Genomic DNA, 23888 nt, shown 5'->3' with positions numbered 1-23888 from the left:
CAGTTGCAGAACATTTTGGACCTTCTTAAGAAATCTCTGCCATCGAAGACTACCTTGGAACCTTCAGCTTCTCAGTTATCCTCAGAAGAGGAGGACTTAGTCCAGGAATCATCTCCTACAGCATACGCATCGCTTTTGAAGTATTTCTTGCAGCCTTTCCATTCCAGACTTCTTCTCGCTCACAGCACCTGCAGCTCCTCAGTCGACTTTTATGATGAGCAATCTGTCCGATTATTCACAACCCCCCAAGGTGGTTCTTACTGTCTGTTAGGAAAGCCCTGGACGACATTGATTCCTGGCTTGCTGAGAAAAGGAATCAAGGGAAAGCCTCCTGTATTCCACCTTCGCACCATTCTCGAGTGCGATATCTATCACATTCTACCAACGGAGAAGCTCCTACCTTGGGAGTGGCTGCCTCCTCTCAAGGGGACTTCTCAGGTCTTATAGGCTCTGTGCGCAGATCAGCTTTCACTGCGGCTTAGGTGATGTTTTCTGGCACAGAATTTGATCATTTGCTGAAGAACCTTTTCAAGACTCTGGAAGTTGTGAGCTTTCTCAATTGGACAGTAGGAGCTCTAGTGAAGAAAATTCAAGACCTCTCTACTGGCCGAGGATCTTTTGTCGGATTGGCTCAGTGTGATTTACTGTGCTGACGGAGCTATCAGAGACACTTGAGAAAATTCGTGGTCCTGTGAAGTGTACGGAAGACCTTCGGAAGACCCTTCTCCTAGCCCAAGACTTGGGCTTATTGATCAATATGCAGAAGTCTTACCCTCATTTAAAGTCAAAGCTCACAAAGTCAGAGTGGTCGCTACTTCACTAGCTTTTAAATAACTTGTCTCTCTCCTCCATTCTTCAAGAAACATATTGGAGGTGCAAGTCAAGTTTTGCAACCCATTGCTTGCAGGAAGGGGAAATGGTGTATGAAAATTGCAGTACCCTGGGGCCATTGTCAGTGGCAGGCATGGTTTTTGGGGAAAGAAGCATAGGAATCATCCCTTCCATCCTTTTTTCTCTTCGCCTTGACATAGGGTGTCGAGTCGTAGGGGAGCCTGGGAGTACTGTGTACCTGGAGTGCCCACCAGTTTTTTGGTGGATGGGTGGTGGTTTTTATTTATGTGGTGTAGGTGACAGCATTGTTTTTCTGGTTGTTTTTATTGTGGTACTGCACCCAGGGCAGGGGCAACATTAGATGCTTTGCTAGCCATCGGAAATGTCCTTCACTGCAAAGTCCCCAATGAAGTAGTAAGCGCTGGGAAGAGATTCCCTTCAGAAGTCCTGCGGGACTCTTAAGGGACTGACTCTCTTCCGGGAGACAAGTTTCTCTTGTTGGCTCTTCCCATCCTCCGGCGGGAACCAATTCTCATTCTCCTGTGGGGTCTGGCGTAGCCTCTCGAGGCCATGCCCTCGTTGCCAGTCTTGGAAGTCTGCGTCGCCTGATTTTTGGGGGCCTCGTGGGTAGCTCAAATTCTGTGAATGACAAGCGCTCTCCTGACGAGAGGCACAGGACGAGAGAAAGAACCAAGACACCCAGGTGTCTGGGTGCCTAGGCGCCTGGAGTCTGGGTGCCGAGACGCCAGGTGTCTCAATACTGCCTTCCAGCTGCTTCAGTTGCTCCGTCGGGTTTCATACTTGCGTCTTGAACCTCAGGGTTCGAGCATGCAGGATACCAGACACAGAATTCCCCTTTGAACCTTCTTCTCGAGGGGCCTCGGCCTCGAAGAAGTTTAGAGTTCTGGAAACTAGCAATAGTTCACAGCAGGCGAGTTCTGCCCTGTCCAAATCCAATTGTGTTCACACAATCGGCTCAGCTTGGCTCAGCCCCTGGTTGCACTTACGAGACTGGCTCAGCTCGGCTTGCTCACGGGGCCCACCCCCCCCCCAACCCTTGGTCGCACTTGCAAGACTGGCTTGGCTCGGCTCGCCCCGTCCCGCCTGCCTCCCAGTCTGAATCGCGTTCATGTGATCGGCTCAGCTCAGCCCCACTCTTTTTTTTTTTTTTTTTTTTTTTTTTTCAAATTGGGTTCTCGGCTATGTTTGAGTGAACTTTTTGCTCTTCCCAGGAAAGCGCTTTGCCATGGCACAAGCACTCTTCTTCCCCCATGTGGCGGTAATCTCCTTCGGTTGATTATCACTCATGGTCCGCCTCTCCTGCTGGTCTTACTGGCAGGACAGGTAGGGGTACTCTTTCTCCTCTCCTGTTCTCTTTTCCTTTCGGTTGTTCTGAGAGGCGGGAGACGGACAGCGAGAGCTCTTCGGAGTTCAGCTTCCTGGCATACTTTGGGTGTCAGTCCCCCGACTCTCCTAGTATGACCAGGTAGCTGAGGAGGGTTTCATGGGATCTGTCAAGGCTCCCTCCAAGGGGAGAGGTAGAGGAGTTTCACACTTTGGAAGCAGCGAGGGTCTTACTGTTCAAGTTGCGATCGCCCTCGTTTTTCGGGTCTTCCTCTTGAAGTTGCACTTTTTGGAGAACTTACGCATTTCCCCAATGAATAATCTTCATCACTTGCAACCCTTGTAGTTCCCGAGGGACCAAGAGGTCAGGGGCCACCGCAGTCCTTGCTTCCGACAGCATTCCTGATCAGATGAACTCTTTTCTTCGGAGAAGGAGTTTATTCAGGTCGAGACACCAAGCTTCTCCCCTGCCTTGACAGAATACGAATTCTTCTTGCCTCGAAGGGTCTGGCCGACTGCAGTTCTGTGGGCAATTCTGGTGCTAAGAAGAAGGACTTGTCCCAATTCGGATCTCCGGTTCCATAAGTCCTGAGTTGGTGCTACCCTTAGGAACAAACCTTACTTGGTTCTGCCTTTCTCTTGCAAAGATTTTTCTCGCTCCTTCATACCAGACCCAGGGGCCGCTACTGCGAGGCATGCTGTCTTTCTGGGAAAATTGATATCTACATTTTTCCCTCTTATTTGTCTGTTTCGCTAGGGGTTCTCAAGCATTGCTCACCCTAAGTTACAGACAAATGCCGGAAGACTTCGCCTCTTGCCTGACCTGATATCCGAGGCATCAAGAAGAGTTCTGCTTGACCCAACCTCCTGTAGCAACTACACAAGAAGCAGTTCTTTGGGCAGTACATCCTGGTGTGTTCGGGACTGGGAGACCTTCCAGCATCCCTTGCAAGCATAGGCATTCTCGCCGAGCGGCAGCGGCTATAGCTGGATATCTCTTGAAGTCCTCTGCAACACTCCCAGGGAATGGAGCTGTCTTCGCTGGTGGGTGTCGTTGTGGAACTCCTTCTCATGTCAGAATCGCTCATCAAGTCTGGACTTCCTCGTCTTCTCTGCTGAGGGTTGCTTCCTTCTCTTTCATTTGTGAAGAACGTAGGCCCTTGCAACCTAGTCTTCTGTCTGAAGTAGCCTTCTTCTCCTCAGTCAAGATTGAGCTATGGATGAGAAGCTTCTTCAGTCTTGCTGTCCCAGGGAACTGTTCCCTGGGTGGCATATGACTCTCATTTAGAGTTCCTGTCCCATGCTGCACGTGCCCTTACGAGAGTCGTCGGATAAAGATGTGCTCTTGTAGGACCATCTCTCACCTTGCTCCAACCTTGGCGTAGAAGATGGAAGAACAGGTAAAGGGGATCAATACCTCGACTCCTTCTCAGATGTCGTAGGTTGACTCCGAATCCTTCGGTATCTATTGTCGGGTTCGAATCGTCTTTGTTCCCCTCCTCCTTGGACTTTGTATCGATGATCCAGATCATTCGTTACTTTGTCCTTTAGGGAGCTGTGTACTTTCCGAAAAGGCTCGACACTCCTAACCTGGATGTCATTGACATTTTCGCTAGTACTCTCTCTCCCAGGGAAGAAGTGTCTAAGGACACATCTTCCTCCTGGCTTAGTGAAGCAATCGAAGGAGGTATGGTATTCGGCAACTGACGACGATGATACTGGTACCTTCCACCTGAGAGCTCACGAAGCCGGTGGCTTGGTCCATCCCTCGCATTCTGGAAGTTTCTGTCGGGCTGGAAGCAAGACTTGGTCTCATAGACCACACTCTTGTCTTCCTATCGTCATGCCCACAGGCCCTTGGAACCTTTTTTCCTTGGGCCTGTGGTGGCTGCTTAACAAGTTGTGTTTTCTTACCTGGCTCCTTCAAAAGGACGAGTAGCATCTCACCTAAGGTGTTGGTTCTGGAAGTGACTCTTAGAGTCATAGAAGCAATTCCGCTCCTTCCTCTACCAAGGGGAGGAAGGAGAGTCTGGCAATAAGGGCACCCTATCTAAGCTTTTCCGTACTGCCACTCTAGATTCTTCCAGCCTATTTCATATAAGTCACGTTTCCTCACTCATGCGAAAAGGTCCAGTATCTGACATTTGATCTTGCAGTTCCTATACTCCGATCAAAATTTCAGAGGCTCAGGTACTCTTCCTTGCTCTTTTGACCAGGAGGAGTAGCCCAGGTGTGCAGAACTCCAGTCAGTTCAGGAGACTCACTTAGATTCCTCCCTCCAACCAGTGAGTCTTCCTAATGTAAAGGACCGACGGTTTGTATATCGTATCGGAACAGATCACAATTTTGAAAGTAAATGTTTTAACACATACAACTTACCTGTTAGTTACATATAGCTTTAGTCTTGACGTCACGGCAAAATTTCAAAACGCAGCGGCAGCGCCAGTCCGAATATCGGGTGATCGCCCTTACCTGCCCTCTGTCGGGTACTAGGAACTATTCCAACATGCTTCAGAATAATTTTGCCGTCACGCCCGCGACATTGTTGTCGGTACTCGAGCGAAATTTCATTGTATCTGCCTACATCGAGCTGTTTTCACTTGGTGAAGTACTCTTTGTTGGTTTGCGGCTTTGCCAGTTATTTTTGTCACCTATTTAGTCAGGTTTTCTGATAATTATGTCAGATTCTGGGTCTTATACCTTTAGGGTTTGCAGCAAAGGCTGTAAGACGAGGTTGGTCAAGGCTAGTCTTGATCCTCATTCAATTTATGTGGCTTGTAGAGGTCAGGAATGTTCATATGAGAGGAAGTGTGATGAATGTGTCAGTATGACTGAAAAAGATTGGAAGGCTCTATCTAAGTATGTAAAGAAGCTTGAGAAAGATAGAGCCAGGAAAGCTTTAGCTAGAAGTTCTTCTTCTCTCTCTCAGAAACCGGAATCTCCCTTAGCTATGCAGGAAACTTCTATTAATATCCCCGTGGCTACTAATATTCCTATTCCTGACTCTGATATCCCTGAACCCGTTACCGTGTCTGAGTATCAAGTCCAGATGGACGCCAGATTTAACCTTATTGTGGGCGCCATGGAGGATATTGGCGTTAATGTGAAATCCCTTCATGAGCGTATGGATTCTTTCCAAAATATTGTGAATAATTTAAGTGCAGTGCAAAGTGTTAGTGTGGTGGAGGAGGTGGTTGCTCGGCCTACTCGTTCTCCTAGACCTAAGCCTCTGTCAAGCTCCCTGCTCCTGGGAGAAGACATGCTGAAAGTCCAAGGGAGGCGAGTGGGGTCTGCTCACGAGCAGCCGCCCCTCGAACAGTCCTGTTGTTTCCCAGGCTGTTTCAGGCGCCGTTGGAAAGGCGACTCAAGGAAGTGTCTTTCTTCAAGCTCCAGTGATTCGCCTGCAGAGGCTGGAGATTTCCCGACGAGTCTAGACCATTGAAGAGGTCCAGGAATCTTTCGCCTTCAGCGATTCAGAAGAAGAAGCCATTTCGCTTATCACAGCCTTCCTGTAGTTTTTGGGAGAGTCCGGAGAGATTTTCGTCGTCAGAAGAGTCTTCTCCCAGGCGCAAGGCTCATGTGCGCAAGAGGTATAAGACTTTCCATTCGGTGTTGCCCAGCGTTCCCGGTGTTTCTCCTTTGGTTTCACGTAAGCCTATTGTGGCTTCTGCGCCTCTTCCTCATCACGATCCTGGCTCTACTGATCATCGTTCCCCAGTTGGATCCTCGTCTACTCATGACTTTCTTCGGCGATGCACAAGAAAAATTGGAAGCATTCTTGGCGGGCTCGGAAGGCCTGGTTCTTCTCCAGCTAAGCCTTCTGAAGTGTATTTGATGCCTCCTCCTTCGTCTCGAGCTCTCGGAGCGCCCAGTACGTGCAAGCTCCTCCTCGATCTGTGTCTCTTGATCCTCCTTTGGTTCAGGATCAGGCTCGTACGCGCCTAGTCAGGCTCAGGCGCTCCCTCAAGATTTAGCGCTCTCTCAGGCTCAAAGCGCCTCAGGTAGCGCCAGGTGAGGCGCCATCCCAGGCTCCTTTTGTGGCGCCAGTTCAGGCTCCTCTTGTGGCGCCAGTTCAGGCTCCTCTTGTGGCGCCAGTTCAGGCTCCTCTTGTGGCGCCAGTTCAGGCTCCTCTTGTGGCGCCTACTCAGGCTCAGGCTCCTCCTCAAGCTCTTATTCAGGCTCCTACTCCTCCTTCACAAGATGTGTATGTGCAAGCGGAAGGTTTTTCTCCTATTTCGTCTGAGGAAGAAGTTGTGGAAGAGTTTCCTGTAGAACTGGGACCAGACTCCTCTCGCTCGGATTATAAGAAGCTTCTTCGCTTCTTTATTGATAATTTTCCTGAGGATTTTACACCTGCGGCTCCGGCTTCCTCTCTCTCAGTACGCAAAAGAGACTCAAGCCTCCTACCTCTTCCTTTATGAAGTTAGTGCTTTCTATTTCAGCCAAAAAGGCATTAAAGAAAATGAACTCCTGGTTGGAAGACAAACGTGATCAGGGGAAAACCACTTTCTGCTTCCCTCCTTCCAAGCTTTCTACTAAGACGAAGGCTTGCTACGACACTGGGGAAGTTTTCTCTCTGGGAGCTTCTGCCTCCTCTCAGGAGACTTCTCCAGTCTCGTTGACTCTACTCGTCGTTCTGCGATGAACTCGGCTCGGATTTTCTTCTCTCCTTCAGAGTTGGACCACCTTTTGAAGAACGTTTTCAGAGTTTTGGAAGTCATCAGTTTTATGGACTGGACTATTGGCGCTTTGGGTAGGAAGGTAAAGTCTTTGGTCTTTCCCGCGCATTTCGATGATTTCTCTTCTGTTATGTCCTGCTTAGATAAAGGGATTCGTGACGGTGCGTCTGAGTTAGCCTCCATCTTCACGTTAGGAGTTCTTAGAAGCGACAACTTTGGTGCTCTTTTGTCGCTCGTGGAGTTTCTAGGACTCAAAGATCGGCTCTTCTTTCGCACCTCTGGATAAGAAGTACCTTTTCCCTCAAGAACTTGTGGCCGAAGTGTCGAAAATCCCTTACTCAGAAGTCCACACAGGACCTTTTGGCGCAATCCACTCGGAAACCAAAAGCTCCTCAACCTTCTCTGCCAGCGCAAACTCGTCCTCTAGTTAATCAAGATAGGCCCTTTCGTGGCAGGCCCCTCACCCGTACAGTATCTCGTTTCGGGGCAAAGCAAGATTTGTCTCCAAGACTATCAAACCCTCAAGTAAAAGTGATCTGCATGTCCTCCATGCACTAGTCGGAGCCAGACTTCAGCAGTTCTGGCAAATTTGGGAGGAGATCGGAGCGGACCAGTGGACCACGTCCGTGCTAAAGGAAGGATATTCTATCCCCTTCCTCAAGAGGCCCCCTCTTGCAACAGAACCGTTAGCTTTGACAGCATATTCCAGCAACTTAGAAAATGCTCGGTTCTGAGTGCGGAAGTAGACTCCATGCTTTTAAAGGAGCGATAGAGATCGTGGAAGAAGTCAACTCTCCAGGCTTTTACAACCGCCTTTTTCTTGTTCCAAAGGCCTCAGGCGGCTGGAGACCAGTCCTGGACGTGAGTTCTCTCAACCTTTTCGTGGAGAAACCAGTTTCTCGATGGAGACGACGCAATCCGTCCTCAATTCTCTTCGTCCGAGGATTGGATGGTCTCAATAGATCTGCAGGACGCTTACTTTCACATTCCGATCCATCCAGCGTCCAGGAAGTTTCTTCGCTTCGTTTTCCAGGAGAAGACTTATCAGTTCAGGACTCTGTGCTTCGGTCTGTCCACAGCCCCTCAAGTATTCACAAGAGTTATGTCCACTGTTGCCAAAGCTCTTCATCTCAGAGGAATAAAGATCTCTCTCTATCTCGAGACGATTGGCTCCTTCGTTCCCAGTCTCAGCCTCAGTGCTTGGAGGATTTGCAAGTAACTCTCGACTTGACACAGAAGCTAGGACTTCTAATCAATTGGAAGAAGTCTCACCTATCTCCTCACAATCCAGGATCTATTTAGGAATGAGACTGAAACAGTTCCTTTCTGGCTTTTCCGTCAGATCAAAGAATCTCGGACTGTCTCGCAAAAGTCCAGAACTTTCTGGATATGGATACCTGTTCATAAAGGCTTGGATGAGCCTCCTGGGAACTCTGGCGTCAATAGAAAAGTTTGTCTCCCTGGGGAGACTTCACATGAGCCCCTTCAATTCTACCTCAGGGAGCAATGGAACAGGAAAACGCTTCCAGACTCCTTCTCCTTTCCAATCTCGGACCTTATCAAGGAAGATCTAAGGTGGTGGTTAGATCGAAGAAAATTAGAGAAAGGTCTCTCTCTATTTCCGTCGAACCCGAACCACGAACTGTTTGCAGACTCGTCAGAAGTAGGATGGGGAGCGACGTTGGGTGTAAAAGAAATTTCAGGTTTGTGGAATGCGACAGAAAAAGAATGGCACATCAACAAGAAGGAGTTGAAAGCAATCCACCTGAGTCTCGTGCACTTCCTACCATTCGTACAGGGACAAACAGTTCTGGTTCATTCAGACAGCACCACAGCGTTGTCTTACATAAAAAAACAGGGGCACTCATTCTTTCTCCTCAGCGAGGTAGCAAGAGACCTCATTTTGTGGGCAGAGAAGCACAAGATTCTGCTCCTAACAAGATTCATTCAGGGAGCCCTCAACGTGAGAGCGGACTCCTTGAGCAGGAAGCACCAGGTTCTGTCCACAGAGTGGATTTTGCACGAAGAAGTGTGCAAGTCGCTGTGGAGACTTTGGGGTCAACCTCTGGTAGACCTGTTCGCGACGAACAAATCGAACAGGCTCCCAATCTTCTGCTCTCCTGTCCCGGACCAAGCAGCCTTCCAGACGGACGCAATGCTACTGAATTGGTCGGGTCTGGACCTTTACGCCTTCCGCCGTTCAAGATGTTAGGTGCGGTGTTGAGGAAATTTCAGCACCACTCCAACACCAGGATGACTTTGATAGCCCCCTTCTGGCCTTCCAGGGATTGGTTCCCAGTTCTCATGGATCTCTTGATCGACTTCCCGAGGAGCCTTCCAAACAGAGTAGATTTACTCAGACAGCCCCACTTCAGGAGATTTCACGAAAACCTGTCAAGTCTGCGGCTAACTGCGTTCAGACTATCGAATGTCTACTCAGAAGCAAAGGATTTTTTCAAGAAAGCGGCTCAATCCATCGCTAGAGCCAGAAGACCATCTTGATCAAGGTCTATGAGTCCAAGTGGAATATGTTTCGTTCATGGTGCAAAGATCATGACATTTCCTCTTCCAGAACCTCGGTGACGCAGATTGCGGATTTTCTTTTGTTCCTCAGGAATAAGAACCTTTCTGTATCCACAATTAAAGGTTATCGTAGCATGCTGGCTACTGTTTTTCGTCACAGAGGTTTGGATATCTCTAATAACCAAGATATAACGGACCTTATTAAATCCTTCGGTACCTCTAAGAGGTCAGATGCTAAAGTTGTTTCGTGGAATCTTGATGTAGTCCTGAAGTGGCTTATGTCTGAGAAATTTGAACCTATGGATTCTTCTTCTTTAAGAGATCTTACGAGGAAAACCCTCTTTTTAGTTTTGTTAGCTACAGCTAAGAGAATCAGTGAGATCCACGCCTTGGATAAGAGAGTAGGATTCTCTGCTTCAAAAAGCAATTTGTTCTTTCAAACTGTTTTTATGGCCAAGAACGAGACCCCTTCGCACCCGTGGCCTCGCTCTTTTGAGATTCCGAGTCTGTCGGAATTGGTAGGTAAGGAGCAGGAGAGGTTCCTCTGCCCAGTCAGAGCCTTGAAATATTATTTCGAAGGACTAAAGATATTAGGGGTCCTTCAGATTCCTTATGGTGTTCGGTCAGGAACCCTCTTAGACCGATGTCCAAGAATGCCATGTCCTTTTTATTAGAGATCTGATTTCTGAAGCTCACTCCAATATTTCAGAGAATGATTTGAAAATGTGTAAAGTGAAGGCTCACGAAGTGAGGGCTATCTCTACTTCTCTCGCTTATAAAAGGAACCTCTCCCTTCAAGATATTGTGCAAGCAACCTACTGGAGATGTAAGTCTGTATTTGCTTTGCATTATCTCTCTGTAAAGTGCAGACAGTGTTTGATGAGTGCAGCACGTTAGGGCCCTTTGTTGTATCTGGCACGGTAATGGGTAAAGGGGTAAAGGAGGATTAACCTACCTTTACTTACTTGTTTTTGGAGTGTGAAGGTTTTTACGGTTGTCTGTGAGGGTAAGTGTTGGATAGTTTTACCCCACAGTTGGTTTTGGTTTTTATGGTTATGCTTTTTCTTTGGTGTTGGGTGACCCCTTTTGTAATTCATGATGTTTGTGCTGCGCCTGAGCAGGGCATACTTGTGGTATTGTCACGGCCATGTCTAGGTGACTGATACCCAGCAAGCAATCTGCGACCAGGTCATTATACCCCGCGGTTGCTCTAAGGATAGCATGTTACTGAGGCAGTAACTGTGGAATCAGCTACCTTAGCAGGTGAGGAACTAAGAAATTTTCTACATTAATAACCTTAATGTTTCCAACAACTCTTTTTAGCTGTCATTGCCCCACCTCCTAAAGGTGTCAATCAGCTATATGTAACTAACAGGTAAGTTGTATGTGTTAAAATGACATTTTTATTCTAAAATAATGTTTAACACATACTTACCTATTAGTTACATATACAAAAGCCCACCCTCCTCCCCACGGGGACAGGTAGGCAAATTATTCTGAAGCATGTTGGAATAGTTCTAGTACCCCGACAGAGGGCAGGTAAGGGCGATCACCCGATATTCGGACTGGCGCTGCCGCTGCGTTTTGAAATTTTGCCGTGACGTCAAGACTAAAGCTATATGTAACTAACAGGTAAGTATGTGTTAAACATTATTTTAGAATAAAAATGTCATATTTTACCTAACTGTACAAACCTGAGGTCCTTTACATTACATATTTTGTCCATCTCATGCCACCCCTCAGTCTAAACCTGGACTGAAAGGCAAACTGGAATGTTTACATCCGGGCAGGCAGGTATTCCTGCCTACCTGGCGGTAGTTACTGCCTAACCACCTTGCTCAAGAGTTTAACGGCCGTTTCCAGCCTACACTGAAAGCAATTCTTATTGTAAAGGACCTCAGGTTTGTATAGTTAGGAAAAATACAATTTACTTTCAAAAATTGTGATTTTGGTAAACGTAATTCTTTACACCATATTCAACTTCTATCATCATTCGTGAGTAGTGATGTTAGCACCTATAGTACTAGTTGTTTGGAATGAATCTTACACTGTTAAAGTTAGCTTATATCTTTGCGTCATTAGGTGCATTGGCTTTAAAAAAAAAAAAAACTTGGCTAACCCACTAAGACTGTCTCTGTAGTCACCTGTGTCCTACGTGGTGGTGCTGGAATGTTTACATTCTTGTCAGAATTCTTCATGCTGTGTCCTTATGCAGACTTCATGAATTGGCAATAGTAATAATTTTGATGATTTCTGGCTGATTTTCTCCTGTACGGTGTTGTGCTTGTTTTCTGTTTTTGCATTATGTCATCTACAACACCTATAGGACTAATATAGGTATAGACAGTGGTTTTGGTTTTAATAATAATAATGTTTCTGTAGTGAGTTGTACTTATTCTGATGTTACGTTGACTTAATCGATTGTTGAACCAATCTCTTCCAAATTTATTTCTCAGTCTAAATCCTTGTCTGCTATTCCTCTCTCTCCTCAAAATGTATCTTTGGCTTTTGTGAGTTTCTTCTTTCTGCCTCTAGTAATGTTTCTTTGCCCAGTCCTACCACGGTTACAGTATTTTCTGTTGTTTCCAGGCTAAATGTTATTTTAGCTGCTTTTCATTCTAAGGATGTTTTGTATGAGAATGCTCGAGTCTGTTGTGTCACTTTCGGCCGAGGCTGGAGTGTCGTTTGTCACTGTTGCTCCTCCCAACATTTCCTGTTTTCTTTGGCACCTGGTGGCACTTCATCTTTTGCTCAGCCAACTTGCGTCAGCTCAGGTGAGACACTGCATTTCCCTCAGTCTCCCCTTTCGTGGAGTCACATTCGTTGCGGGTAGTTGGCTGCTGTTACCTCAACTCCTCCTCTGGGAGAAGAAGAGTTTGAATTGGAGGAATCAACTTTGGTTTCTTGCTGTTTGCTGGAGCATTGTGCTTTGCTTTATCCTCATTTAGTAGAGGAAAGAGGCCATGTAGAGAATAGGTCTCTATAATCTGTGGGTATTTCAGCACCCATTAAGTATTTAAGAAACCCAAGCTTTTTCCTTTAATTAGAGTGCCTTTCATAAGTCTTTTAAGTCTGCCAGCTTTTGTCTTCCTGTTTTTTTTTTTTTTTTTTTAGTCAAGAGCTTTTTTTTTTTTTTTTTTTTTTTTTTTTTTTGAGTCGAAGAGAGCTACCTGCTTATCTTGTTCCTTTGAAGAGATGTACTCATGATACTGACAGAGTGCTTTGAACATGCTGAGATGGAGTTTGTTGCCCAGATCTGTTTACATTGCGGAAGTTTTATCTTTTACAGAACTGTCTCAGTATGATCACCTCTTCTCTGCGCCAGCTTAGAGAGGTTGTGTCACCAGCTTAGTGCATTAGTGGCGCCAGTTTAGAATATTTGTGGCACTAGCTTAGAGAGTTTGCAGTGACAGCAGGATTTCAGCAAGAAAGAATCTTATAGGGTAAAACTTTACTTTAGTTGCGCAGCCTGATTCCCGCCAGTCGCTGACTTAGACAGGTTACCGCCTTTTTTGGGGGGTCCAGGAGGGCAAAACCCCTTGCCAGGTCAGGGCATGTCACCCTAAGTTAGGTTAGGTAGGTAAGATCTGACTGATTTTAAGGTAGTAGGGGAGACTATATTGGTATAAAGTTGTACCTCTTTCTCACAGGTCTTTTATACTTTTTGGGGATCTGTTCAGCCCTCAGGTAGGAGTTCAATTGTAGGTCTTTTGGCATGTTTGGGAGAGATTAGGAGCAGAACCTTGGGTGGTGGAGGTACTGAGGAGAGTTATGATTCCTACCAGGTTCCCCCGTGTACTGGCATTGTCTCCTATAGCTGTTCCTTTGTATCTTCTCCAGCAGAAGTATCTTATTGTTTAGTAGGAGGTTGTAATTATTATTATTATTTCAGTAGATGAAACCTGTCCACTTGGGACAAGCACACAGGGGCCATTGACTTGAAATTCAAACTTCCAAAGGATGTTGGTTTTAACCTCCCACTGCAGACCCCACACTACAACAGTAACTGATCATGATACAGAGCCAGTGATTTTTCATCGCCCTGGGGGAGACGTGAACTTGCAACATCTGAGTGGCATGCCACTACACTGACCACTATACCAGCGAACTAGCGCAGAGAGGAATGCAATGGAGCAGGTGTTGGTAATTCACCAGGATTTTACTTCAGAACTTTTTGTAGCGCCATAAGCAACCAGAGACTGAACAACTTTATGTGTCTTTCCCCATTCTCATGGTTTTTTCCAGCATGGTTTTAGTGATTTTCCAAAAGAACTATTGGATGGTTCATTGGACATACATATTTATTTTTAAAGTTTCATTGTCATTATTCATTTAATCCCAGTGATTGGCCAATGGCCTAGACCTGGTACACCATTTCATTTTAATCCTTCAGGCCAGCCCTATGAGAGCCGTTAATCAGCTCAGTGGTCAGGTTAAACTGTTTTTTTAATAATAATAATTGGACATGCAGGATACATTTTCCTCATACCAGTAGATCCTCAGTCGCACAAGTTCCTTTGATGTGTATTTGGAGGGAGGGTATTCCTGTTCAAGGCACTTTGTTTTGGCTCATGTACAGTACCTCAAATATTCACAAAGAATTTGCTGCACATAGGAGGGTGTTATCTTTTAGGGGCAAGAATTCTCTTCTACTAAGTCAACTGGTTCAGTTTGGCCAAATCTGTCAACTGTATTCCGAAGGCCAAGGATCTGTTGCTTTATCTGGCACAGTCTCTGTGCATTGTGAGTTTCAGCAGACTTCCCTAACTCCATCTCAGTCCATTCTTTGTCTGAGGATGAGGATAGACTCTGGCAATTTGCAGGCTTTTCTGTTGGAAGACAAGTAGGCAATTTTTTTATTCTTTGAGAATTTTAGCCCTTTGAGAAACTTCCTACACAGTAATGGCTTTCTTTGTTTGGAAACATGGCTTTACTGGAGAATTTGTCAGAATAATCAAGCACAGTTACTCAGCAGTCTTGGCACAGCAGATTGCAACTTACAGCAAACTTCCATTAAGCTTTTAAGTAAATCCAGAACCATAATTGTCACCAGGTTCTGAAACTACACCCTGTAAACCTTACAGAGACGTTAGGGTGGTGGAAAGACCATCGAAGATTCCTGGTAGGTTTATCCCTAAGAGTTCTACATTGCAAACACCTTGTCAGAAACTGTGTGTGTTAATGAAAAAGCTGTTCTTTGAGCAAAAATAAACATAGTAATGGTTCTCTAGCTTATTCTGTGGAAGGACAATGTTTTTGGTAGTTGAGGATTCAGGAAGGACAAGTTCTGCCTAAGAAGTGGTCATTACATCTGCGAGTCTGACATTTGCTGTGGAATTGAAGGAGTGTTCAATTGTAGACTTATTAGCACATGGATGAACAGGAACAAGCAGCCTACTACTCCTTTCAGGGCCCTCAGACTAGAGCAGTGGATATGTTTCTTCATATCTAATCTAAGGAAGTATTGAACAAATTGTGAATGCAAGAATTGTTCAATGACTCCCATAGAGCCACAGTAGCCTCAAAAGGAAGTTATTTCGGACTTTATAGCTGTCTCGGTAGATCTCTCTCGTATTCTTCTGTTGGAAAGATCGACTTGAACTACCAAACTCTATGTGGTTCCTGTAACTTCCGCATCACACACTTCAGTCAACTGTCTCTTCCCAATAGGGGGGTTTTCAAAGATTTCTTGAACTCTATCCTTAATCAAGTAGAGAAACAACCTTGCCTTATATCAGAAGCAGCAGTTTATGTATTGCTCAGAGTGCCATTCTAGAGGAACTTGAAGCATCCACACCCCTGTAAACATCAAAGTTTCTCCAGTTTCTTAGATATAGTAAAAGTTTTTGCTTTCTACTTTAATGATTATAGTTCCAAGCTTTCCTCGGTATTGTGTCATGTGCAGTTGGATCTGACTAATGATCAGCACCTTAAGGTGTCGAGATCAGTTGAGATTGAAGCCCCAGAACTCGGTATCAGTCTCTCTGGAATTTAGATGAAGTTCTAAAACTTTATCTGCAGATTCTTTTGAACCTCTGGAATGAGTTCCATTGAAGTATTTACTATGAAACACTTTTTTTTACAGCACCATCAGCAGTTGAAGAGTATGTCTATTGCAAGCACTCTCCTTCAGGATGTTGTAAAGGGAATGTTATTTTATCTTTTCTACCTTAGAGCTGAGAATGATGTTAAGTTTTTACTGAGACCTTTAAGAATTCCAAATTTAATCTCTTTGGTTGGGAAAAGACAAGGAAACACTGCTCTCTCCTGTTAGGGCAGTTAAAATTTATTTAGGTACGACAAGCCTGGAAGAGGCAAGTTAATCTTTTGTTTTATGGTTTTAGAAAACATCTTTGTCAAAGAACACGGTGTTCTATGTGACGTTTTTGATATGTCAAAGAACACAATGTTCTCTGTGACATAATTGATATGTCAAAGAACATGATGTTCTCAGTGACATACTGTATTTGATTAGGCTAGTGCATGAGAAACTTGTTCCATATCTTTTACTTTTATTGAAGGTAAACATTAATAATGTAAGAGCAGTTGCAACTTCATGTAGTTTTATGATAAATTTGTTGCTTGAGGATGTGATTAATGCAGTGCAAGAAGTGAAATTCAGTTTTTGCTGCTCACTACCTTAAGTACGCAGAATCTCATCCAAAAATGGTAAAGCCCTTAATCCACTAGTAGTACCAGGTAAATTCTTTTTCTGAACCAAAAAGAGCAGTCTTTTAGGCTCTTTGTTTTAAATCTCGGGTTGTGATATTTTGGGGAGTACAAAGGTACATATATTGTATACATGCCTACCATTATATCATAAAGGTATTGGCACGTACCATTATATCATAAAGGTACTGTATTCAGTTTTAGATAACTGTCGTTTTTGGGGCTTTTGGACCCAGGTACAGGGGTGCCTTCATGCCACTTGTTTCATTCTGGCTAAGTTGGTTTTCTTTGCAAGGCTGCCTATTGCTGCACACATATGAGACCCTTGGTCCCTGAATCAAATCCAACTTTGGCAGCAGTAAGATCCAAAAAGGATTCCAGGTCAGGTAAGAATGTTTTGGGTTTCAAGTAATAAACCTTTAGCTCAACTGGCTAAGCGGATTTTGTCTTGCTGCACTACCCCCCATCCTCTTCTGAGTGTGGAAATCAGCTATCTTCTAATAGTTGGTAAGATTCATCCCAAATAATATAAATTTTCATAATAAAATTTACCATTTGGATACCTACCAACTGATAAAGTAGACCCCACCCAACGTCCCCACTACTTATTGGACCCTACCCATCTTCCCCACTACTTATTGGGCCCTACCCAACTTCCCCACTACTTATTGGGATGTCAAGAAGAATTCTGACAAGAGCTAAACATTCAAAACACCTGGTGAACAGGTGTACTTGGCAGTTATTCTAGGTCAGCCATTTGATCTTCTTTTGTTTTGAATGCTGATTTGACTACCGGCGTGGAGATACATAAGCTATCTTTAACAGTAATGTCTAAATAATAAATTTTATTATGAAAATTTCTTTATTCTAGCTGCTTTAACAGTCACTAATCTGCCACCTCATAAAAACTTTAGAATTCAATATGGTTGTCTCTTTTTAAACTTTTCCATCAAGTTGGTGAAATTCTTCATATTCCCTTTTTCTAAATACAGTACATCTCATTTTCATATAAAGTAGTAATTTACTTGTGGGTAAGAGCTGTCACTTTTGAATTCCTTCATTTTTCTTATTACTTGAGTTATTTAAAACATTGGTGAATATTAAAAACTTGCATTTTATTTTTTTAAATTGCTTAGTGCTTTGAAATACTGATGATAATTTGGCATTATTTAATATGGCTTCATGGCACTAAATTTCATTCACAAAGACAGTATGGATATATTTTATCTGTTGTACATCATTGTGTTTTTTTTTTTTTTTAGGATTTTTGTAGTTTTAGATGTCAACATATATTAATCTTGATACTTTTAGATAATTTGTTTGAAATAAAAAAGAAAGACTAAACAGTTATCATTTTGTTCTCTACAGGGAACCATTAACCTTCAGTTTAAATGGTTCAGACCCTCTTCTTGGCAGTGAGGATGACTTACTTTCCAGTCTTGGTATTGTTCCTGGGGATATGTTGATGGTCATACAGCCATGTGCAAAACAGGAAAATGATGCGACAACAGCATCATCTACATTAACACATACACAAAAAAAGAATTGTGAGCCATCACCTGGAACTTCTGCATCATCATCATCATCATCAAGAGATATTAAAGATGAAAGTAAACCAGTAACAGGAAATTCTTCTGCAAAGATGTCCGAAGAAACTTCAAGAACAGAAAAGACTCTCTTGGAAGTGAAGGATGGCTTTCCATCACCTTCTCTTGAAAAGCTATTCACTCAATGCACCCCATCTTCAGGTAGTCAGGTTGTTAATCTTGTAGTCCATCTCACTATGCTGGAATGTGGTTTTCGTTTGGAGGACAATTTCCAGGTGCCACCTGGATGGAAGGAAATGGTTGCCACATTCCATTATTGTCATCATTCTTTTTCTGAGTTTAAGTGTACTTTGGCTCTTGTAACTATGGGTGAGATGAAGCAGGTATTAGCAAGCTTTCCTCAGCAAGAAAATGCAATCATGACACAGCTGAAAGTTGGTGACTATGTAAAAAATTCATCAAAAACTGTGGTACCAGCAACTGATCTTGTTAAAGTGGCACAATTGTCACGCACTCTTAGGGATTGTATTCTCCATCCATTACAGATTGCAGCACATCAAACCCTTGGGATACCTGCACCTTGGCATTTAGCTGGAATGCCTCATGAATTACTCTTAAATGTTGCATCTTTTTTAGGGCCTCGTAGCGTACTCAAATTGGGACAAACTTGCAAACGTTTGCTGTCAGTAATGGAAGACAATGAATTGTGGCATAAGCTTTACAAAAGAGATTTCAGGAATTTATATGACTCTTTGACAGATTTACATCTTGTTGACTGGAAAGCCAAGTATAAAGAGGCTATAGAGCGTCGTAAAGAATGGAAACGGTTGGCTGATGAAGGCTGCGAGTTTGTTATACCTGGCATGATGCCACCACGACCACCTTTTGGTCCTGCCTATCCTTCTGTGCCTTACTACCCAGAAATTCCACGACCTAGAGGGCCTATTCCATATCCTCCCCAGCCTCACCCTACACCAAATCCCTTTTATGACCCAGATGGTCCTTACTTTGGCGGAGAAATTCCTCCTGCTCCCAACCCTTTCCCAAATTTATCTGACCCCTTTGATCCATTTGGTATGCTCCCCAGGAGACCTGGTCCTAGGAACCCTTCAATCCACCGTTCATGCCTCCACAACCAAGAAATCCTAGAGGACCAAGATTTGATTTTATCTGAACTGTAGAAAACTTCAGTATCCTTTGAAATTGTTATGCTGATATTGTACAGAGCAGGATAGAGTAAAATTCTATTTGCAAAGGACATTCATAAATTACTCAGTTATATTACTTTACACTTGTAAAGTACAGAGCATGATAAACAGTTGAGATTTTATTTTCAAATGTTGATTCTTGATGTTACAATTTGAAAATAAAAAAGGTGAAAGAAGCAATATTTTCATGCTCTTTATAGAAATATATGGTTGACACTTCTTTTTTTAAAGTTTTGATTATTGAATCATCATTCAAAGGATAATTTCAAGCTGCTTCATTCAGTTTCTAATAAAATTGGCCATTAAGTTTGTTTTACAACCTGTGTTCTAATGTAACAGTATCTAGGTATCGTACATGTTTGTTTTAACACAACCTCACAATTTACAATTACCTACCCTATGGTCAGCAGTTCTTAGGCATACTCCGCAAAAGAAGAAATATCACCTGGTGAATCATGCATCCGGGACCTTCAGCACCTCTGGTAATACTGTAGTTATAAAAAATTTTTTGTTTATCTACCAACTGTTGTTTCAGCTCCAAAATGTTGTAACTTTATGATTTATAATTTGTTCTGACACAATATACAAACCCTCAGTCCTGTACATTAGGGATTACTTTCAGGTGTAGGCTGGAAACGGCCGTTGAACTTGAAAAAAGGTGGTTAGGCAGTTAACTACTGTCGGGGATGTAAACATTCCAATTTGCTTTCTGGACGTTGTTCTTCGTCGCTCTCTGCCTGACAGCTATACTTCTTCTTTTTGGTGGAAATTCTTTCTTTTTTTTTTTTTTTCATTAACAATGGAGAAATCATCTAAACCCTCCTATCCCCAGCGTGTGTGTCCCGGGGTAGGGGGTAAGAAATGCAATTCCTTTAGATCTCGAGTTGACGTGGACCCACACGCCCTCTGTACATCTTGCAGGGGATGTGCGTGTTCACGCCACGATCCCTGCTTGCTCCCTCTCCCTCGGTGAGGACTCCCCCCCCCTTCCTCTTACGTTTCATCGTTTGTGGAAGGGCGCGGGGAGAGTTGACCGCGACATCCTCTTTGAAGTCTCTTCCCGTTCGGGGGAGTTTTCCCTCCGGAGCGAGTAGAAGAGGCTTCGTGTACTGACCCGACTTTTGCTTCAGGTCCCGGACTGGATAGCCAGACACCAATATCAAGTTCATCCTGGCTGCACCTGGGCCTACCTGGCTCGTCACTGGAGGGATTGGCTCCCCTGCCCCCCACTCCAGTCACGACACACTCGGCAACGAGTCACTACTACATCCATCACCTTTTCGAGGTTTGCCCAGATGCCGGTATCAGTCGCATCGCATCTGGACACGCAAGTGTCGGCGTCACCTGCGGTGCAACACGCTGTTCCGCTGCCTCCCAGCTTCCTGGCTCCTTTCTCGCGTGCTGGCCCCGCCTACATGGTGATGTCATCATACCCTTATGTGACTGTCGCTGCCCCTGTTGCTGACCCTGGCCTGTCTACGACTGCTGTTCCTCGTCTGACTTTCCAGCCCGGCTCTTCGTCTGTTCCTGTCCCCATCCCGTCCACCCTGGTGCGGCCCGACTTGAATCTCCACGCGGGAGGGGCGGCGCCTGCATTCCCGGCCCTGCCCACTTTTGTTCCTGGCCGACACGCAGCTCTCTCTACCCAGGCAAATGCTGGCCCGAGCTCCGCGGTCTCTGCCCGGGATGTGCCTTCTGCTGCAGCCCCTCCTGCTGTTCCTGAGTCTGCAGCCTTGCTTTCCTGGCTTGGGGACTTGACAGCGTTCCTGAAGCAGATGGTGAAGAAGAAGAAGAAGAGGTCTAGGAAGGTGTCGTCGTCGTCGTCTTCATCTTCATCTTCATCTTCGTCATCATCTTCGTCTTCGTCTACTGCTTCTTCCGCTTCTCCTTCCGAGGCGTTGCAGCCGAAGAAGAAGAAGTCTGCCTCTCCCCACCCCTAAGAAATCTCGCACCGAGACTTCTAAGGGTCTGCCTCCTTCCACAGGGAAGGCAGTGGGATCTCTTGTCGGCTCTTCCCGATCCTCGGATCAGGGAACCGCTGCCCCGGGTACTGGGAGCCAAGGGCGTGCAGACCAAGGTCGGCACTCCCCCCGCTGCGCCTAAGAAACTTCCTGCATCTAAGGCCAGCGAGTCCGCGTTGGGCACTCGTTCGCGAGTTGCTCAGTACCGGGTCCCCAAGGAGACCCGGGTACCCCAGTCTGATACGGGAGAAACTTCGCCGTACAGACCAGGGTGTGGGCGAGAAAAGAGCCGGGCATGCAGGTGCTCCGTCTCTTCCTGCTGGCACTCCTTCAGGTGCCAAGTCAGGTTCCCGGGATAGTGCTTCAGCCCCATGGGGCGAACGCATGAGAGGTAGGGAAGAAGTCCCCTACTCAGTCTTCCCGAGAGGCTCCTGCCTCGAAGAAGACTGGGCGCCAGAGGACAGCACACAAGCTCGCGCCAGTCAGCCGTGCGTTCGACTCCTCCCAATCCCCGCGCCCGTCCATGCGGCCAGCCTGGCTTGGGGAGGCAAGTGCACGGCTCGGCTCTCGCGAGCCGCTCCACTCTCCTCAGGAGATCGCTTCACCTGGACTGAAGCAGTCTCCTCGACCCGGGGGCTCGTCATCACTGCGGGTTGGTGACCGCTCTCAGCCCACTGCCTCTGCTGGTTCTGCCAGTGGGAGCGCCCGACCTTCCTCGCCTGTCCCCTCCGCCCCTTCACTTTCTTCCAGGGGGCGTGAGTCGGAGAGGAGGAGCTCTGGGGAGTTCTACTGCGTGGGGGTATGCAGCTGGCTCGGTTCTTGGCTCGACCAGGCCCTACGCCCGCGTAGTTCAGGAAGATCCACGGGGTCTGCCGAGGTTCTCCCTCCTGCGGGGAGAGTAGTTCGGGAGGACCGCACTCTGGAAGAGTCCTCTGCCCCAGGATGCGGACACCCCCGAAATACAGAGGACTTTTGCGGAGGTTATCGCGCTGATTCGTCAGCACAATGACCTTGGGGAAGGGACTGCGGCCTCGTCTGTGGATTGTCCGTCGCGCCTCGAAATCCTTCTGGGGACCCAAGAAGGAACCCAAGGCTTCAGTGGGGCTGCCGTGGTCCACGCTTACCGAGGGGGTATTCGACCAGGTGAACAGTCTTGTGTCTGGGCAAGACAGTTCACTTCGTTCGAGTTGCTCGGACAAGCTTCTTTCTCCTCCTCTGCCTCGTCAGAAGCGTTTCTACGCTCCAGTGGAAGGGGCGTTGCTGACCAGACAGGTTGACCCGGACCTAACTCGTTTGGATCCGGGTCTGTCGTTGCAGCAATTGACTGCAGAGAGCATATCTCTCTCTCACCAAGAAGCTGCAACCCTGGAAGCCACCGCCATGGCGGCCTTCCAAGCAGTCTTCTGGCTTGATCTGTGGTCATGCACAGTATCGAAGGTAGCTGCTTCTTCAGGCGCTATTCTACCTGGGGAGGACTCCGCCTTTGGGAGACTGCCAGTCTGGGGGTAGGGCTATTTCCTACCTCGCCCACCAGACTGCAAACCTGTGGGCGAACCTTGTGCTAAAGCGGAGGGATGCCGTTCTCTCGCTTTGCCAGGTCTGTAGGTCCCGAGTCAGCTATCACCCTTCGGAATGGACCGTTGCTGGGTTCCTCCTCTCTCTTCCCTAGAGAGTTGGTGGGCACCGCGGTGGACAAGCGCCCGTGCGATGACAGCGACCGGCTTGTTTACCAGGCAGTGGCCAAGACCTCCGGGTCTTCGCACCCCACTGCGGCCAGGTCTTGGGCCAGGCTGGCACTTCCTCGGCCCCTAAGAAGTCCCAGTCTTGAAGGGTCCTGAGGAAACACCCAGCCTTCTTCTGCCCCGAGAAGGGGTCCTCCCGCCCTTTTCAGCCCACTTTCCAAGCTGGTAAAGGGGCAAGGGTAGAAAGAAGGGGTAAACGCTGGGGCGTTCCCCCAAAAAGCTGCCGAAGGGGGTTGCCTGTCGAGCCATTGGGCAACTTGGCAGCGACACGGAGCCGAGACCTGGATAGTGGATGTCCTTCGGGAGGGATATCTACTACCCTTCGAGTCTCGGCCTCCCCTCACCTACTCTCCGGTCCATCTCCAAACATATCTTCCAGGTTCGTCGAAGGACATCGCACTACAGCAAGAAGTGCAAGCCATGCTGAGCAAGGGTGCTGTAGAAGTCGTGTTGGACCAGTCTCCAGGCTTTTTACAGCCGCGTCTTTCTCGTGAGAAAGCCTCAGAGGATGGAGACCGGTCATAGACCTCTCTCCCTTGAACCGTTTAGTTCGCCAGACTCGGTTCACGATGGAAACAGCGCAAACTGTGCTGGCCTCCATCAGGAGAACGACTTCATGCTTACGGTGGACTTGAAGGATCGTATTTCAGATACCCATCCATCCGTCCTCTTGCAAGTACCTCAGCTTTGTCCTCGAGGAGTCAGTCTTCCAATTCAGGGCACTTTGCTTCAGGCTCTCAACCGCTCCCAGGTGTTCACGAGTATTCTCTCTCGTGTCAGCTTGGGGCCACTCGCACGGGGTACGTCTTCTGAGGTATCTCGACGACTGGCTAGTCCTGGCGAGCTCTTGCTCGCAGTTGCTACAGGACAGGGATCGTCTCCTCGAGTTTTGCCGGGATCTTGGGATCATGGTAAATCTGGAGAAGTCAGATCTCACCCCCAAGCAGAGGACAAAGTACCTGGGCATGCTGATAGATACGGTGGCAGCGAAAGTCTTTCCCTCGGACTCTCGTATCAGCAAGTTCAGGCAGGCAGCACAGCTGTTCCTGTCACAGCAGGAGCAACCAGCTTGGCAATGGCAAGTCGTCATTGGTCACCTGTCATCTTTGGAGAAACTAGTACCTTCACCTGCGGTCTCTCCAGTGGAGACTAAAGGAGTATTGGTCCCAGTCCCAAGACCCCCAGTCCTTCCTCATTCCTCTTTCCGAGGAGGTGAGAAAGGACCTTCACTGGTGGTTAGACGCATCGACCGAGGGATGGGGCGCACACCTGGAGGAGTTGCTGACTTCAGGAGTGTGGCGCCGAGACGACAAGCACCTTCACATCAACATCCTAGAACTCAAGGCGGCCTTCCTGGCCCTCCAAGAGTTCCGGGATCGAGTGA

At 46.5% G+C, this 23888-nt stretch overlaps 1 protein-coding gene across 1 annotated transcript in view; it reads left to right on the top strand.

Moving 5' to 3' along the window:
- LOC136845743 (F-box only protein 7-like) overlaps positions 1–19004 on the top strand; it is a 61961-nt gene extending 42957 nt beyond the window's left edge. Inside the window, 2 exon segments of the mRNA XM_067115979.1 lie at positions 17415–18703; positions 18706–19004. Coding sequence (XP_066972080.1) covers positions 17415–18703; positions 18706–18767 — 1351 coding nt within the window. The 3' untranslated portion in view covers positions 18768–19004.
- Positions 19005–23888: the final 4884 nt, after the last annotated feature.

Source organism: Macrobrachium rosenbergii, chromosome 14 (genome assembly GCF_040412425.1).
Source record: "Macrobrachium rosenbergii isolate ZJJX-2024 chromosome 14, ASM4041242v1, whole genome shotgun sequence".
In the NCBI taxonomy this organism is placed as follows: domain Eukaryota; kingdom Metazoa; phylum Arthropoda; class Malacostraca; order Decapoda; family Palaemonidae; genus Macrobrachium; species Macrobrachium rosenbergii.
Note: the sequence above shows the minus strand (reverse complement) of the source record. Positions and strands in the feature narration are given on the sequence as shown.